General features: G+C 48.8%; 1 protein-coding gene across 2 annotated transcripts; it reads left to right on the top strand.

Moving 5' to 3' along the window:
* The first annotated feature begins 276 nt into the window (after nucleotides 1–276).
* CCNT1 (cyclin T1) lies at nucleotides 277–12,685 on the top strand. 2 transcript variants are annotated; one of them, XM_034792203.1, is made up of 8 exons: nucleotides 277–429; nucleotides 1,186–1,314; nucleotides 2,231–2,291; nucleotides 4,222–4,284; nucleotides 4,800–4,845; nucleotides 8,353–8,516; nucleotides 8,869–8,939; nucleotides 10,967–12,685. In XM_034792203.1, the coding sequence occupies exons 1-8, from the start codon at nucleotides 382–384 to the stop codon at nucleotides 12,344–12,346; spliced, it is 1,962 nt and encodes a 653-aa protein (XP_034648094.1). In that variant the 5' UTR covers nucleotides 277–381; the 3' UTR covers nucleotides 12,347–12,685. The 2 variants fall into 2 exon arrangements, with proteins under 2 accessions (XP_034648094.1, XP_034648095.1); XM_034792204.1 differs by lacking the exons at nucleotides 277–429; nucleotides 2,231–2,291 and having other exon boundaries at nucleotides 1,227–1,314.
* Nucleotides 12,686–18,688: the final 6,003 nt, after the last annotated feature.

Below are 18,688 nucleotides of genomic sequence, written 5' to 3'. Positions count from 1 at the left end.
CCCGGAGCGGGGCCGGGCCTGGCGAGGGCGGCGGGCGGACCGGCCCGGGAGCAGTAAGGCGCTTCCTGGCCTCACGCGGGGTTTCCGGGGCGAGTCCTGGCGGCCCCGTGATGGCCGGGTGTATGCGCCCCCCCCCCGGTCGTTATCCTCGGGCGCCAGGCGGTGACAGTCCGCACGAGTCAGGCCATGTGTGTCAATGAACCTACCCCGCGAACCCTCTCGTCTCGTGCGGTGGCTGCCCGCCCTGCCCTGCCCTGGTCTGTCGGGCCCGGCTCGTCAGGAGCTCGCCAGGTGAAGCGGGACATGTACAGCGTCAGGGCGGCTTTTTCTTAACCGTGCGCCTTCAGCTCGCAGCTGACCATCAACACCGCCATTGTGTACATGCACCGCTTCTACATGGTCCAGTCCTTCACCCAGTTTCATCGCAATGTAAGTATCATTCGGGCTGTCGCCTTCCCTTGTCTGCAAGCCATGACAATGTTCATTGTCCACGTTGCCCCCTCAATACGTTGGGGAAGCTGTGGCCAAGGCACAAGAGGGGGAGTCAGGAGATCTGGCTTCTTTCTGCTCTTTTTCTCTGCTGTGTGGCCCTGAGCGCATCACTTCTTTGTACCGCCGTTTACTGTTCTGTAAAATAGCCAGAGCTGATCTCTTTGGGCCAAAGCTGTAACGTAATTGACTGTACGGTAGTTGTACGTTTGTCACAGCTTTTGTCTTGCATCTGAAGAAGTGAGGTTCTTACCCACGAAAGCTTATACTCCCAATACTTCTGTTAGTCTGAAAGGTGCCCCAGGACCCTCTGTTGCTTTTGTCCCAGCTGACATTCTTTGGCTCTCTAAAAGATCTTTCTTGTTATGGGAATGGTCGCTCTAGTCAGTCTTAGAAATTGACTTTTTGTAGCTTTAATCCTGAACTTTTACTGATGCTTAAAAAAAAAAAAAAAAAAAAAACCATAAGGTTTTCCTACTACAGACATCTAAATGGGATACAGGAAGAGTATTCCCTCAAATCTGTATCTCCACCTTGTCTCTGTATTTGCGGCCTGGAGGAAATCAGTAAATACAATGGTTTTGGAGCTCTGAGATTGCTCCGTCTCATAGCAGCAGCCCCCATCAGGACGCTAACGTTACAGGCTTGTGAATACTTGAACCAGGAGACCACTTTTGTTTTTCTCCCTCCATGAAGTCTGTGGCACCAGCAGCCCTGTTCTTGGCAGCCAAGGTGGAGGAACAGCCTCGGAAGCTGGAGCATGTAATCAAGGTAGCGCATGCATGCCTGCATCCTCAGGACACCCTTCCAGACACTAGAAGTGAGGTAAGTGGCCAGACACCAGCAGAATGATTTCCATGCTCGAGAGGGAGGGATGAGAACATCCTCAAAGGGTACTGCGTCCTGAAACGTAGAATCCTGGTAACATAAGTAACTTGTGGGGCTAAAGCATCTCATTAACTCCAGTACATAACCATCTGTTCTGTAAATGAGTGGTTACATCGCAGAATGCAGCTTTCAAATCAACCACTATTGTACAGCACAGTTTTCAGGCTTCTTCAGAGCAGATGACTTGTCTCTCCTGCTCTGTGATCTCTCCTGTTTCCCTCCGCTATGCGGGTGTGAACGAAAGAATCAGATGTGCCATGTAATCGTGTCTGTATTAGAGGCTTCTGAGTAGGGAGTGGACATGTCTGCCAGGGTTAAATAGCACTTGTAGCAAAGCAGAAAATGGTGTATGCAGTTCAACCTCTCTCCACCCACCTAATGGTGGGATTGTTAAAAATGTTTCCATTTTCCCCATCTCTCATGACAGCCCTTCAAAACTGGAACTGAGTGTCCTCCAACCCTGCTGAAAGGGGGAACCTTTATCCAGGAGCCAAAGCTTGTCGAAAAAAATAGATGAAAAGGTTAAATTTTAACCCACACTGCTCATGTTGACATGTCCCTTCGTGTTTAAAACTCTTATGGAGAGAGAGAGAGAGAGACTAAAGCGTGTAGCTCCAGCCACAGCAACCCCTGTCCAATGAACACTAGCAGGGGAGTGTATCCATGCAGCACTCTGCTTTCTCTCTTCTGGGAGGGAATCTGTGCCGGTTCCCTCTAGTACTGAGTGGGATAAAGATTCCCCCTTGATTTTTATTTTTTATTTTTTGGCCTCCCTGAGAGAGAGAGTTAGAAATGTGCAGGCTTTATACAGAGTGCCTCATCGTGAGTAACCTGCCTGTCCTCTCAACCCCAGGCTTACCTGCAGCAAGCTCAAGACCTGGTCATTCTAGAGAGCATTATACTGCAGACCCTGGGTAAGTTTTTCAAAGCGGACGGGCTTCCACTCGAATCCCAGACCCAGGAGGGTTCTGCAGAGCGGAGAGTCTAATCCTACAGTCTTCTCCACAGCTGGAGGGCAGATGCACAGCTGGCCAATGAGAGAGCAAGAGTCCAGGCAACAAACTTTTTTCACACCACCAATTCATGACTTGCTTATAATACATGTGTTTTCAGGTTTCACTTTCTTTATTTTGAGTTGTTAACAGCTTAAACATGCAGAGTTTGGCTTGTTTCTATCCCCAACAGGTTTTGTTCTGCTTGGATGCCAGTTACTCTGGGTACAAGTGCTATAAATTGTAAGAGTGTGGCACTCTAATCCAGTGGCTGGAATAGGAGACAATCCACTCTGGGTAGCGAAGGGAGCCTAGAATGAATGTTCATGTTTTGATCAGGTTACTTGCTGCTCACGTTCAGATGGGCTATTGTAGCATCAGTTTTCTTTGGAGTTTTTTTTTTTGTTTGTTTGTTTTTAATGTAGCCCTCTACCTCTAAGATTTGGCCTTTTCTATGGGTCTACTAGATACCTGAGTGGTAGAGGCTTCTGTTTGTAGCAACCATGACTAAAAAAAAGCCAAGAGAATCTTTTATTTATTTTTTTATATATATATATATATATATATTAAATGATCTTTACTGATTCATTCAGGAAACAACTAAGTCAGGAGATGACTAAGGGGGGCTATGATAGAGGTATATAAAATCATGACATGTGTGGAGAAAGTCAATAAGGAAGTGTTATTTACTCCTTCTCGTAACACAAGAACTAGGGGGCACCAAAGGAAATTAATAGGCAGCAGGTTTAAAACAAACAAAAGGAAGTATTTTTTCACATAACGCACAGTCAACCTGTGGAACTCCTTTCCAGAGGATGTTGTGAAGGTCAAGATTATAACAGGGTTCAAAAAAGAACTAGATAAGTTCCTGGAGGATAGGTCCATCAATGGCTATTGTCCAGGCTGGACAGGGACAGTATCCCTAGCCTCTTGTTTGCCAGAAGCTGGGAATGGGCAACGGGATGGATCACTTGATTCCCTGCTCTGTTCATTCTCTCTGGGGCCCCTGGGCTTGGCCGCTGTCGGAAGACAGGATACTGGGCTGGATGGACTGTTGGTCTGATCCAGTCTGGCTGTTCTTATTCAAACCCTTCTCACTAGTCTTTAGCCTGCAAGGTAGTTAATAGCACTTTACATCTTTATAATACTTGACAAAACTTCACTACTCCTAACTGCCCTGTGAAGTGGGTAAGCATCCCTACCTTGGAGTGCAGAAGCGAGGGCCAGAGATGTTAAGTGGCTTGCCCACAGTTACACAGCAAGATACCTTTGGAGTCAGTATTTGAAGTGTAGAATGTCCTGTGCTCCGTCCTCCTAGTTGCCTCTTCTAGAACCCCAGTTCTGCCATGAATACGTTGGTGAGAGACGTAAACAGACACAAGTGGATGCTCAGCATGTGGGCTATCATTTTAAAAACTAAATGGAAAACTGAAGCAAGGATTAACCTCATATGACATTCATGCTACAGGCTCCCTTGAATGGAAGACACCTGCTTCCTTGTGGCTTTTGGGTGACACACATTCCTTTGAGCAAATGCTAGTTTTCTTCCTTCCAGCTGCTGCAAGAGGCTTTGTCCTAGTTAAAATCCCTAATAGGTGTTTTGTTTCCAGTGACGTCTCTTCAGCAATAAGCTATTTAGCTGCTTGGAAACCAGTGACCTTCCAGTTTTGTGACTGGACAGCTTGATCCTTCTGCTTTATTCCTGCTTGCCTTTGAGCAGACAGTGTGAGCGTTTAGTGCAGAGGGGAAGCTGACTTGCCTCCCCAGGAGCAGGAGGCATGTCCGATGTGTGGAAATTATGAGGGTGCCATGTCTGTTACCTAATGGCCACGTGTCTCTGCCATTCTTTCAGGGTTCGAGATCACTATTGATCACCCCCATACGCACGTGGTGAAGTGCACGCAGCTTGTGCGAGGTAAGAGACCTAAAGTGTGCTGTTGAACGCTTGCTACCTTCCCTCACAGAGGTGGCTGTATTTCTGTGCTGGGTGAAGTGGTTCCTCTAGAGAGCTCAGAGTTTAAATAACATGGGATGCTTTGGTTGAAAAGAGCTGTTTAAGCAGGAGGTGGGAGCAGTCATTAACAGCGGTCCCTGTGAATTACCCAGACAGATACCCCACAGAGTGTTTCGTGGTGGGGTATCTAACGTCGAAGTAAAGATGCTGCAGTGGCAAATTGCTGAAATGGGTGCGGGAATGGGTATAATTTTGAGTTGCTGTAAAGCACAACACAGTGGTTTTGTTAAATGCAAGTTTTCTGTTGCTGTGGGGCAGAACTGAAACAAATCAAACCAGTGGGATCTTTCATGTCCAGTTCTGTGCCTTCTGTGGCCACTCCCTGTAGAAGCCTGTACTTCTAGCAGACTAGTACCCTGGAAGTCTCGGCCAAAGCATTCAAGCTAACTCCTGTTTTTTTTCCTTTCCCTTTCCAGCCAGCAAGGATTTGGCACAAACTTCCTACTTCATGGCGACCAACAGGTTGTTACTTTGAATTGATTCCTATGTTTCTAGCAGAGGGTTTTATCTGGAGGTGGGGGGGCGGGGGGGAAATGCCATTTGGACGCATTGGAGGATTATCTAGTGAGTTTGGGAGAGTGAGGGGGGGGGTGCAACAGAAGAAAGGGTCCCTGTCCCATGGAGCAGTCTACAGCAGATGAGGGGCCAGCCCCTGGAGAGTGCAGACTTCTGTTTGGGCAGTTAATAGAAGAAGAAGACATTGATTTGAAAGGGAGTATTTGAAGAAGTGACTCTAAGTGCTTATTTGCATTACTGAAGTGCCTGGGAGCCCTGTCATGGACCGGGAACCCATGGTGCTAGGCACTGTCCAAACAGAACCAAGCAATGCCTCCTGCCCCAGAGAGCCTTGCAGTTGACAAGACAGCAGGTGGATACGGATAGATGGGGGAATGTGAGGAAGTAGTGAGAGATTTGGCAGTGTGCTATGCAGTGGTCTGATGCTAGATGTTTACTCCTGAAGAGATGGACTTAGAAAAGAACTAAGGTAGTTTGGCTTCTTTCTCTTAAGATCTTGAGGTGACTTCAGATTTTCAAATAAGGATTGAAAAATTAATTCCAGTACCAATAAGAGGCCCAAATTGGAATCTCTTAAAAAATGGAAATTCTTGCGGCCATTACTTCATGCAAATGCATGGAATCCAGTTCAGTGAAAAGTTGTTTAACTTCAACCATGTGTACTGGAGACACCTAGGTTTCATTCAGGAGGAGCTGTTGGAGAAAGGCAGAGCAATATAGCGAGAAACGTCAAAGGCAGAGACATGCCCTTAGGTATGCAGCTCTCTGCATCAGAAAGGATTGGTTCAGCAGGTGAACTCGGACTTAGGCTTCGTATACTTAAGTCTTTCCCGTATAGCTCTGTTGGTTGGAGGTGGGGGGACCACATCCCTAAGTGACGTAGCTTTGCTAGCATAGCTTATTTGGGGAACTGTATAAGCTGCATCTCTATTAGGGTGACTTGTGGCCTGGCTATGCCAATAGTCCGTTTCTAGTGTAGATAAGGCCTCAGTTGGAAAATCTGCTTCTATTCCCTGCTCTGCCACTGATTGTGCGTGAATCACACACACACATATCTTGGGCAAGTCCCACTCTGTCCTGCCATCCCTATGAAATGGAAGTAATTCTCTCCCATCTCTGCAGATTGCTCCAAGGATCTCTGCTGAACTGTTTTTTAATCCTGATATTACTGATGCATGCTCTCAACCTTCACTCCATCTTAATGTAGCTTTTTGTCTGGGCACTCTTTTTTAAATGACACATTTCAGACATGAACTTACAGAACAAGAAACGCAAAGGAAATGCTACAGTGTGGTCGTTCTAGTGATTTGTGGTTATGTACTATCAACCATAAATCATTCTTTAAAATGTTAACTCTTAAGGGCAGGTTCACCGGTACCCCAGAGCAGTGCACAGCGGCCAGAGCCCACTGGCTAGTTAAACTGGTTCCAGCAGCTTTGCATCACCAGAGCAGCACATAGCAACCCTAGTATACTGGCAGATCTGGCTCTTAATTTGGAATTGACTTAATGGTTTCGAGGCTTGTTTGGTGAGCCCAGTTTCTGTGAAAGGAGAGGGGCGTGGGTGGCAGACCCCTGTCCATGAGTCCCAGTGTCAGTGCTTTCCAAGTTTCCTCGACACTGTTTTCTTGATGCCCAAGGCAACAGTGACAGTTGGGCCAAGTAATAGACCAGTGAAAACTCTTGACATGAGACCAGGCTCCCTTATAGACCACTGAGGCATCAACCAGTGGATTTATGGCATGGCAATTGGCTGTAGAAGTAGAGTAGTGATTGGCTGAGTTATCTGTCACAATGACCTAATTTAAATTACCTGAACCCTGTTTGGGGCCTATACAATAATCATAACAGTTAGTTACAGCGATTTGTTAATGACTTAGCTTACTTTACGACTGACATTTGTACAAATGTAGGCCATGCGCTAGATTTATTTTTAAGTAAAACAAAGGTTTGGAGAGTCCATTCTGAGAAGAACAGGAGTACTTGTGGCACTGTAGAGACTAACAGATTTATTTGAGCCTAAGCTCTCGTGGGCTACAGCCCACTTCTTTGGATGCATCGAGTGGAACATATAGTAAGGAGATTATATATATATATATATATATACACACACACATACAGAGAGCATGAAAAGGTGGGAGTTGCCCAACTAACTGTAAGAGGCTAATTAATAGAAAAAACGTTTGTAGTGATAATCAAGATAGCCCATTTCAGACAGTTTAACAAGAAGGTGTGAGGATACTTAACATGGGGAAATAGCCACCTTTTCATGGTGTCTGTGTGTCTCCTCACTGTATGTTCCATTCTATGCATCCGAAGAAGTGGGCTGTAGCCCACGAAAGCTTATGCTCTAATAAATTTTAGTCTCTAAGGTGCCACAAGTACTCCTGTTCTTTTTGCGGATACAGACTAACACGGCTGCTACTCTGAAACCTGCCATTCTGAGAAAATAATTCAGAACAAAGAAGACCAACATATACTAAATCTCCTACAGGACTCAGTTTTTATTATATTCTAACTACAATTAGATTAATCTAGGAAATTCTCAGGAAACTAATCTTGTATTCTAAGAGTGGGTGCTGTAAAGTTGTGGCGAATACAATGTATTTTTCATACAAAGCAGAGGTTGAATCCCTGTGAAATGGAGCTCAACCTTAACTCTGAATGGCACCTCCATAATAAATTGTCCTATGAAGTGGATTTGAGGCTTTGTTTGCCATGTCGGGGGAGAAGGGGGGTGCTGAGGCCCAGTCCTGTCCTGCAATGTCTTTCTGAGTTGGCAGTTGTTAATCCCCCAGTTCCATCGACATTCAGAAGTTGTGTGGTTTGAGGAAGCCAAGGTTTGAGAGTAGGAGGCAGGAGTGGAAGTCTCTGTGGGCTTCGTTGTTTGAACTGTTGGTTGTTGGGTCTCTCACAATGATGCATGTGTCATTACCGATCACATTGACTTCACAGGAGTTTTGCTTGGCTTGGGAATCGGCATTTTCCAGCCATGTGAATTTGCTTCAGCAGGAGGAATGGAGCTGTCTCAATCTCTCCTCAGGTTGAGCAGAGCCCACTTTCGAGCGTAGGCTCTACCAAGAACCAAGCTGCCCGCTGCTTCTCTTGAGGTTGGGCCTCAGGGGAGTTCTGCTGAAGTCCGGCGTAACTTAGTTTCTTTTCCCCCTGCAATAGGCAATGGGCCCCAGAGCCCAGAGTTGGGAGGAGCTTGTGAAGAAGCCTGGAAATGAATTGGTTTGAGCAGCACAGGGAAATAACAAGTGACTTGGCAGTGCATAGAGACGCCTTGACAACAAGGGATGTATTGGGGGAGGAATTGCCCTTTTCCCTTCAGGAACGTTCCCACCATGCCCACCACTTCCGCAGTGTCTGTTCAGCGGGGGATTGTGTGTGCTGAGGTTCAGGCTTGGGAGTTCATGGCTTTCTGTTTCTCTCTCCCTGCTGGTGACGTCAGCCTGCACCTGACCACCTTCAGCCTGCAGTACACCCCTCCCGTTGTGGCCTGCGTCTGTATCCACCTGGCTTGTAAGTGGTCCAACTGGGAGATCCCAGTCTCCACGGACGGGAAGCACTGGTGGGAATACGTTGATGGCACTGTAACTCTGGAGCTCTTAGACGGTAAGTTTTGGAGCAAGGTCCCCCCAAAAAGGCACTCTTATTATCTTGGCATCTGTTCCTGGGTCTGCCATTCAGACACAGCCACTGACCAATTCATGGACTTCAAGGGCTTCTGATCTTGCCAAGGTTTTCAGTGTGGCAGCTCCTGTGGTGCAATAGAGATAGTAGAAGTCATGAAGTGGGATGAGTTTCAATAGTCAGCGCTACTACTTCACCGTATTTCCCTTCCTGAAATAGCTCCATCTCCTCATGAATAGCTTCACCCGTCAGGGAGCAGCGGGCTGCTGGCTTGTGACTGCTCTACATCCTCCCTCTGACCCTCTTGTCTGTGTTTTGTGTATCCCCTTTACAGAGCTGACTCATGAATTCCTGCAGATTCTTGAGAAAACTCCCAACCGGCTCAAACGCATCCGCAACTGGCGGGTAAGAATTTCCTCTCTTGGGGCTGCTGTCCACTGGTCTGGCAATGAGTCTCCTGTCTGGCTTCTGAGCTGTGTTGTCTCTAGTTCGGACAGTGCTCAGGGGAGGGGCACTTCAAGATTAAGGTTTAACAGACCATACATTTCTGTTTTCATTAGTCTTGAATTAACTCATTGAGCTAGCTTTTTTTTTTTCTAGCCAGGGCTTGACAAACCCGTTCCTTATGGAGGCTTATGTAATACCTCCCCATCTGTGAGCGAGTGGGGAGGGCTGGGCTGCCCCTTTCTGTGGCCTCTAATCTTTACTTGAATGTATGTTTGAAGCCATAAGGGCTACACGAACATAAGAACGGCCAGAGTGGGTCAGACCAAAGGTCCATCTAGCCCAGTGTCCTGTCTGTCAACAGTGGCCAATGCCAGGTGCCCCAGAGGGAATGAACAGAACAGGGAATCATCAAATGAGCCATCCCCTGGCAAATGGAGGCTAGGGACACCATCCCTGCCCAGCCTGGCTAATAGCCATTGATGGACCTATCCTCCATGAACTTAACTAGTTCTTTTTAGAACCCTGTTATAGTCTTGGCCTTCACAACATCCTCTGGCAAGGAGTTCCACAGGTTGACTGTGCGTTTTGTGTGAAAAAATTCTTCCTTTTGTTTGTTTTTAAACCTGCTGCCTATTGATTCCATTTGGTGACCCCTAGCTCCTGTGTTATGAGAAGGAGTAAATAACACTTACTTTCTCCACACCAGTCATGATTTTATAGACCTCTATCATAGCCCCCCATATTCGTCTCTTTTCCAAGCTGAAAAGTCCCAGTCTTATTAATCTCTCCTCAGATGGCAGCCTTTCCATACCCCTAATCACTTTTGTTGCCCTTTTCTGAACCTTTTCCAATTCCAATATATCTTTTTTGAGATGGGGCGACCACAGCTGCGTGCAATATTCAAGATGTGGGCGCACCATGGATTTATATAGAGGCAACATGATATTTTCTGTCTTATTATCTATCCCTTTCTTAATGATTCCCGTTAGATTTTTTTTGACTGCTGCTGCACTTTGAGTGGATGTTTTCAGGGAACTATCCACAATGGCGCCACGATCTTTCTTGAGTGATAACCGCTAATTTAGACCCCATCATTTTATATGTATAGTTGGGATTATGTTTTCCAATGTGCATTACTTTGTATTTATCTACATTGAATTTCATCTGCCATTTTGTTGCCCAGTCACCCAAGGCTTTTGAGAGAGCCTTTTGTAGCTCTTCACAGTCTGCTTTGGACTCCAGTATCTTGAGTAGTTTTGTCATCTGCAGATTTTACCACCTCACTGTTTACCCCTTTTTCCAGATCATTTATGAATGTTAAATAGGACTGGGCCCAGTACAGACCCCTGTGGGACACCACTATTTACCTCTCTCCATTCTGAAAACTGACCATTTATTCCTACCCTTTGTTTCCTGTCTTTTAACCGGTTACCGATCCCTGCGAGAACCCCATGACGGCTTACTTTACTTAATCTTTGGTGAGGGACCTTGTCAAAGGCTTTCTGAAAATCTAAGGGCACTAAGTCTACGGGATCCCCCTTGTCCACATGTTGACTCTTCAATAACAAGTTATGTTCATCTATGTGTCTGACACTATAGAAAAGAACAAACTTTTCAACCAGTGTGCTCGGTACTGAAATCAGGCTTCCCGGCCTGTAATTGCTGGGGTCTCCTCTGGAGCCCTTTTTGCTGCTGTCTCTATTTGTAAATGTGTGGTCTCTTCTGGGGCAAAAATGTGTTTCGCAAACAGTTTTCTCCCCCAGGCTGGTGCAGGAGCAGGTGAGAGATGTGCAACTTGTTGCAGGACCATCTAGTGTGATAGCCCCAATACGAGGGAAGCTGCGTGATTGTGGGCACCTCAGTTTTGCTGCTAAGTCTGCACTGTGGCAGTTGCTCGCTTCGTCTCCATGAGTGGGTAACAGGGTCTGTGTCGGTGACATAAAGCCACCGAGGTACAAATGCCCTTTCTTGCTGCTTTATTGCAGGCCTCCCAAGCAGCCAAGAAATCCAAAGCAGATGACCAAGGAGAAGACGAGTGCCTCTCAGAGCAAACTATTCTCAGCATGATCTCCAGGAACAATTCCGACATGAACATTGCAGGCTTAATGAGTATGTCAACTTCCTCGACTGCAGGAGCCGGGCCTCCCCTCCCAGATGCAGAGGACTCTCCCAGTGACCTGAGCAGTATGGATATGTTTCAGCCAGAGCACTGGATGTCCCACCATCCTCCACACAAGCTAGAGGCTGGCCAGGTTCACAGGACTAACGAAAGCTCAGCAGCCCCTGAACAGGATGGCGCGGCTTACCAGAAGCAGGGCGGCAAGAGCGCGCCGTCGGCAAAGGTGTCGCTGAAAGAGTACCGCGCCAAGCACGCCGAAGAGCTGGCCGCACAGAAGCGGCAGCTGGAGAACATGGAGGCCAACGTGCGGTCTCAGTACGCCTATGCTGCACAGAATCTCCTGGTCCAGCAGCAGAGGGAGAGGGAAGTCCAGCAGGAGAACAACCCCTCCCCAGTCGTCCTGAAGATTCCCACCAGCAGCTCCGAAAGCGCAGAGCGCCCTCCTTTGGAAAAGAGCGACAAGGCCTCCGCCCTGAAGCTGAGGATCCCTGTGGCAGGGGGAGGAGGGGACAGACCACTCTCCTCCAAACCAGAGGAGATCAAAATGCGCATCAAGGTGCCGACTGCCTCGGATCGGCACAGCTCCTCAGACGAGAGCAGCGGGAAGAGCCGGGAGCACAAGGAGAAACACAAGGCCCACTTGTCCAACCACCACCATCACAATCATCACTTGCACAAACACTTGCATGCGCAGCCTGCAGCTGGGGCCAGCGGTGCTGGGGGCAAGCGACCGGGAGACTCTAAACACAGCAGCCAGCAGAACACCCTGGCCCATAAAAGCTTCAGCTTGTCTGGGGCCTCTCGGAAGAGGCCTCTTCTGGAAGAGGCGTCGGCTGCTGCACACGAGCACCAGCCGAAAATCAGTAAGAGCTCCAAAGCTGCTGGCGTGCAATTTTCCTTTGCCCAGGTTCCTGGGCACAGCTTGGAGGCAGCTGGCCTCCCCTTCCCCCAGGCTGGCAAAGCCAGGGGGGCCCACGGGAAATCGGACAAAGGCCCCACTGGGGCTAACGGGCACAACACAAACCAGGCCATTGACTACCAGGATACAGTCAACATGCTTCACTCACTGCTGAGTGCCCAGGGTATGCAGCCCACCCAGCCCCCGGCTTTCGACTTCGCCCACTCGTATGGCGAGTACTTGAATCCAAGGGCCCCTGGGAGCTCCAGAGCTGCCAACACGGACAAGCCCCGACCGCCCCCACTGCCCTCAGAACCCCCTCCCCCCCTCCCTCCTTTGCCCAAGTAAAGTCCTTTTTACTACTGAATTTGTATAGACATGCCTGGAATCTGGGCCGCCCCCTGCAGGGGAGGGGCAGGGTGGTCTGACCCCACTGCCTCACAAAACTATTTTATTATTATTATTATTATTTTATTATTTTTATTATTGGTCTTAGAGTTCGGAGTCCTCCAAGCTGTGAAAGGATAAGAAATGTCCTTCCTTCTCCTTGCTCTCCCCATCAGAATCCCATGGGGCTGCAGGGGCCTGCCCCCTCTGGGTGTTGCGCGGTGGGGGCGGGGATGCGGGGGTACCTAAAGCGTGTCGCAGAATCTCTTAAAGACATTTTTAAAATAATTTAAACAGTAAGTTATATCTGTTTGTAGTATTTTGTTCACTTTAATTTTGTGAAGCTGCAGGTGGTATAAAGTGCCCTGTGGCTGCTGCAGGGGCTGGGGGAGGGAGCTCGTTTGAACGCTGAGTGGTATAGAGAAGGTGGTCAGGAGCTGACCTGTAAGAATAGGGCCATGAATGGAAGCAGCATGGTCTGGTGGTGATGGAGCCAGGGAATCCCAGTGTGGGGCATTACTTGGGCTGAGTCTCTTCAGTTTCCTCGTTCGTGAAATAAGGTTGGTGCCGACCACCACCTCCCCCTTGCAAAGGGCTTTACCCACCGGTTGGTATTGGCTCTGTCTCTCCTTCCTGTGGAGGGGAGGATCCCTCTGCACCTCAGTATCACTGGGAGGCAAGGGCAGTTCCCTACCAGATCATGCTGGTTCCATTGAAAAGTCCCCACTGCTGTGACCGGCTCAGTCTGCCGTGTGCCAGTAGTGAGGGGGGTGACTGGAGTGTGGCTGGCTGCTATGCGAAGGGCCTGCTGAAATGCAGGTGGGTCTGCAGCCTAGAGTGGCCAGGACCTGGTGTCGCTGTGGGAGCAGCAGCAAGGTGCCATCAGGGCTCAGGCTCCAGTCTCCTGTGGGGGGAAGCCTGACAGCGGAGGTGAGATTGGGGAGGGGGGAAGCTGCTGTGACCAGGAGGGTGACGAAACAGAATTGTGATTGGGGGTGCTTCAAAGTGAATTTCAATCACATTATGGAATGAGATTCTTCCTATTGTTACAAAGAAAAAATGCTACAAAAAAGTGAATTGTTTTGAAATAGTCCTTTCTAGGGGGCTGGGGTCAAATGTGACAGGACCAGTCAGGCCAGTGTGTGACTTGAGTTTTCACTGCACAAGGGGCTGGGACCCCCACTTGGGCTGACATTCCTGCGGGGGTTGGGAATCTGTCTGCATCTCCCCCAGCCATCTGCCTGTGTATTTCTGCCTGCTCAGTTGCCCATAGAGACAAGCGGTCAAGTACTTGTAGCTGGCTTGAGTGCTGGGGGCTGTATTTGGGACTGGAGCCCCCTGAAGGTGGCTGGAAAGAGATCTAGTCATTTCTGCCTAATGCAGAATCCTCCTTCCGTTTGCCCAGGTCTCTTGGAATCTGACCGTTTAACATCCCTGCTGGCTAGCACTGTAGTTCTAATGCAGAGTATGTGCGCCAAAGATGCAGTGCAGACATCTCCTAGGATCTGAGACAGGTCGCAGTCTGGGTTTTTAATGGCATCCTCTCAAAATGCACAAGTCCTCTGCAAAGCTTGGGCTGGATTCTGCTCTTACTCTGGTGTCAATCTGGGGGAAATTGCTGAAGTCAATCCAGACTGACTCAAGTTTTACCCAGAGGAGAGTCTGACCCAGTGCAGATGGCCGATGTCAAGCAAAAGCACCAAGATACAGATTAGGATCAGCCTACCCCTGTCTCCTGTTCTCCATGCTGCATTGTTAGAGCAGTTGAGTTTCTGCTGGCTAGAAAAGTCCATCCTGCATCTGTGTGGCATAGACCGGAGGGTACCACTAGGGGTGGCTCGTGGAGGGGTCCCTATGGCTGCTTCGCTGTGTTCTCTCACAGAACTTGGACTCAGCGCTGCTGTGGAAGCAGGGGAGCCCTAGCTAGTTTGGGCCAAGCTTTTTTGTTTCATTTACTAATCTCTCCAAGAAGCTGGAGGTTTTCCCTTGTGGCTCAGGTTATAATTTTCCAACTTTCCAGTAAACTGTCTTCACACGCTTCTGGGAAACATCCTCTCCCCTGCATTGAACTCTGCCTGGCTTTTTAACGTTCTGTTTAACCTGGAACTGCACTGTCCCAGGCCAGGGAGACTGTATCTCAGTGCAGGGCTGTCAGCCAGTACCAGCCTCATCTGGTTTTGAGTGCAAAACTTTTATTCCCCTTTTATATATGTAACACTGAGCCTCCGAGCAGGCATTTGGTTTTTGCTTAAGTCGCAGCTTTTGTGACACACTAGCTGTCTCTTTAACCAAGCCATTTATGAGGCTTTTTTAAATCACGGACATAAGCACTTTCTAGCTCTGCCCTTTTGCTATTGGGGATTTTTAGCTTACGGTTCAGATGTAGCCTCCTCTGCAGGGGTTGGATGGAGCGAACCCTTCATAGGGTTCAACAATCTGGGGTTTCTCTGGGGGGAGGGGAGGGTGTGTCTTGTCAGTTTCTGGAAAACGTTTTTTGAAATGGCTACATTTCTTTGAACTTCCAGCTGCAAGCTAGCCCTGGGGCTGATGCACTGCTCTTAGCTCTCTGCCATAAAGTACATCCCAGGGCCAGGCTTCAGGAATTCTGTTCCCATTTGGACCCCTCGGCCCAACTGTCAAATTTATCTCCTTCACAACAGGTGTGAGCTTGCGAATCCTGCATAATTTGTGGTATGTGAGGGGCACAGGCCTTGCCGGTATTTGTCCTGTATGGTGGATTCTATTTAAAGCATAGGGCCTGGGTTAAGATTGTGGGGGACAAATTCTGGGGGGGAAATCTTTGTTCTCTAGGTTTCCTTCCCTTTTGTGATTTAAAAAAAAAAAAAAAAAGTACAAAAAGGTAAATTACTTATAGGGGGGTTTCCTTTTTAAGATGCAATGAGTTCCGCTTGAATCATGGGGGGAACTTTCTTCTGGCATCCCTACCCAAAACGCATCTCGCATCCCATATGGAAAAAAGAGCACAATGCACTGGGTAGAGAAATCACTAGTGTTTCAGGTACTCTTAAATGCATGAATTCAGTGTCTGCTGTACCATCTAAAATTGCCTCTAGGTTTTATCCAGAATTCTTGGTGTGCTCATGGAATAGAGCAGAGACTCTGACTTCCCCTATGCTATGGGACCAACTGGGGTGTGATGGGACGAGTGGGCATTAGTGGATCAGGAAGTGGAAGTAGGTGGCCCTGACTTACTCATTTGGGATTCTGTGGTGACCAAACTAAGCTTTGGTCTAAGCTGACTTCTGGCAGTGGAAAGAATGGCATGGGTGTCAGTCACTGGATGGTGGAGGCGAGGCTGCTCTACCTTAAATACTTGCTAGTTGCTTTTCCTGCATTGCCCCTCTGTGTGTAAGTTACCTGGCTTCCTCAGCCCCTGCATGCCAGGCCTGTGCAAAGACGGCTACTCTGCCACTTGCACTGGATGGGAAATGTACAACGCTGCTGAAATTGGCAGACACGTTCCATGGATGTTCCAAATTCAATTTGTCCCCATTTTTCTGGGGAAGTTGGGGAGTAAAATACAGGGTCTGTGAAATCTCAGCAATGAGAGAACGAAGCTCTGCCTGAACTTTCCACAGCCCAGAGAACCTCCTGCAGTCATGAATCTGCTCTCTTTCACACAGACACTAAGGCCAACCTGGATTGTGAAAATAGCAGCCCTGCCCCCATAGCACTCCAACATGCTTTTCCCTCTGAGGAAGTGAAGGGTCTAAAATTCTTCATTCCTTTGTTTGGAGAAGTGATGGGAGGGAAGGATGACTGCAGGGGGAGGAAGGGTTAATTTAATACTATTCTGAAGTGTTACAAATATTTAAACTTTGGACATTATTTTTTAAAAGGAGAGATGTTTGCTACAATTCCATTGTAAACTCATTTCCCTTTGAGACATGGCTACACTGTCAGTCTGGGAGGGGCACAACTGGCTTGAACCTTCACTGGTGCGATGTGAAAGGAACACTTGACAGCATTCAAAGTACTGGTGCTTCACAACACCTTTTGACTACTGGTGGTCTGCACAGGGTGAGCTGGTGGGGGTGGTGGGGGAGTGATACAACCACACCATTGCGAAGCTTTCTCCTTTCTACGATTATATAGAACTCAGATTGGATTCAAACAACTTTTTTTTTTTTTTTTTTTTTTTAAACCCACATCAAGCCAAAGAGCCAAATTAATGTGTTTTCTGATCTCTCACTCAGGGTCTGCCTTGTGGTTGCAAACTGACCGATTTTGGGTTTTTTCCCTTCCCTTCCACTGCTGCCTGTCTCCTGATACCTACTGCATTCTCCTCCCCCGCCCCCCACCCCATACAAAATGTGAAGAGTTTCCTCTGCACAAACCAGCAGAAAGCTGGCTAACTAATTTGGCTATAGGTGTTTGGGATCTTGCTGTCAAGTATGTTTCTCTCTGTATTTATCCACATCAATAAAAGTTAAAGGCAAAGGAGTCAACGAATTCAACTGCTTCTTGTCGTTTTTTTAACTGATAATTACAAAGGGGAAATAGGCTGACCTTGAGGTTAAGGTGCAGACTTCAGAAGGGGGAGCCCTCGGTGCTATGCCTGAGTCTGCCCCAGACTTCGTTGCTGTTCCTCAGTTTCCCATACTGAAAGTAGGGCGTGGCCTGTCAGCCTCCCAGCTTGGAGGCTGAGTTAATGAGGGTTTGACAGGGCTGACCGGCTGGGGAAGTGCCACTGGTTAAGACTCCTGGAGAAAAAGATGGTGAATAAACTACTACAAGAGGAAAAACCCTCCCTGATCTCATCTGTTCTGTGTTTAGAAAAATAGGAAGGCCCTGACTGCATGGAATGCAATAGTGTGCTCCTAGTCTCTTGCTGTGCATAATTCCCTATTCAGAGGTTTCATTATGCTGAAGGCTGGCGAGCCAGCCGTGAAAAAGAACTCCAGCGTGACAAGCCTGACAGTGAATTTATAGTCTAGGAGGAATGGCCTAACCCTAGTTTGTGCTTGGGACAGCTGGAATTTGCTTCCCTCTCAGTGACTCTGATCATGGCCCAAGATGGGTATTGTATCTAGCTAGGCACGCGATTTGTAACTGTGCTATGAAGGAAAGGTGGTTACTCTGAAACCTGTCTGGCTTGGCTGAGGCTGTGAAGTCGCTGCTTTCCTGATAGCATCTTCGTACCTCTGTGAAAGGAGGGGCTGGTCTTAATCCACAAAGCTAACCTGCCCTTCTGGTTCTGAAATCGTTCCCTCTGCAGTTTGGAGGAGAGCGAGCTGGGCCCATGGTACTGGTTCTTGGGGGTGGGGGGGTGTCCAGGTTCTCCAGTGCCATGTGGAGGGTGGCAACCTCCTTTTTTAAAGGGGGGAGGGAAGGAACCCTGCTGCCCCGGAGGAGCCATAGGGGCTGCTGCCTTGATGCAGGAGCAGCAGAGGAAAGAAGAGTTGCCTCTTGTTTCTGCCCTGGGTCCTGCTGTGTGCGGCCATGCTGTACAGACCCGCACGCTGGCCTCGGGCAGGGCCTGGTGAACTCTCGCTGCAGGCACGGGCAGCCTCTGCCTCGTGAAAGGGGTGAGACTCAGCCCTGGTGCCCTGAGAAAGGGAAGGGGCTGTGCCACCGGACTGCCCCTTTGTGCCTGGAAGGGGCCCTGCAAAGCAGGAGCAAGTCAAAAGCCCTGTCACTGCACCACCTGTTTGTCCTCCCAGAGCTATCCTAGGCTGGGCAGAAGGGGAATTGAACCTGGCTTGGCCAAGTCCTGACCAGTAGGCCTTCCTGCCTCCTTTTCTCTTCCTCTCCCTGGTCTGCCCCCTCTTCGCCACCAGCCCACCTTCTAGGCGTTTTTAGGGACTGGCAGTGACTCCCGCGACCAGACAGCAAGTGTGAAAAATTGGGAGGGGATGGGGGGTAATAGGAGCCTAGATAAGAAAAAGACCCAAAAATCGGGACTGTCCCTATAAAATGGGGACATCTGGTCACCCTAGCAGCGACAGAGGATTGTTCTGCTTTAAAATGCATGCCCCAGCCATTACCATACCCTCCCCCCAGCCAGGCCAGGCCAGGCCAGCCCCCCCAAGCCATACCCTATCCTCTCTCCAGCCCCCCTGCCAGCCCAGCCCCCCCCCCCCCCGCCATACCCTATCCTCTCTCCAGCCCCCCCTCTCCCACTGCCATACCCTCCACCCCTCCCCGCCAGGCTAGCTTCTCCCCACTGCCATACCCTCCCCCTGGCCAGGCCAGCCCAGCCCCCCCAAGCCATACCCTATCCTCTCTCCAGCCCCCCCTGCCAGCCCAGCCCCCCCCCACTACCATACCCTCCCCCCCCCC

The sequence above is a fragment of the Trachemys scripta genome, chromosome 16 (assembly GCF_013100865.1).
Source record: "Trachemys scripta elegans isolate TJP31775 chromosome 16, CAS_Tse_1.0, whole genome shotgun sequence".
Lineage (NCBI taxonomy): Eukaryota > Metazoa > Chordata > Testudines > Emydidae > Trachemys > Trachemys scripta.
This window is presented reverse-complemented; position numbering and strand designations above follow the sequence as displayed.

Bases quoted from the DNA above. Each gene is read 5' to 3' on its own strand.
- CCNT1 (XM_034792203.1), top strand. From the start codon at position 382: ATGCACCGCTTCTACATGGTCCAGTCCTTCACCCAGTTTCATCGCAAT. The intron at 2,292-4,221 runs GTAAGTTTTTCA...CCATTCTTTCAG, and splicing joins CATTATACTGCAGACCCTGG to GGTTCGAGATCACTATTGAT. The intron at 4,846-8,352 runs GTTGTTACTTTG...TGGTGACGTCAG, and splicing joins TACTTCATGGCGACCAACAG to CCTGCACCTGACCACCTTCA.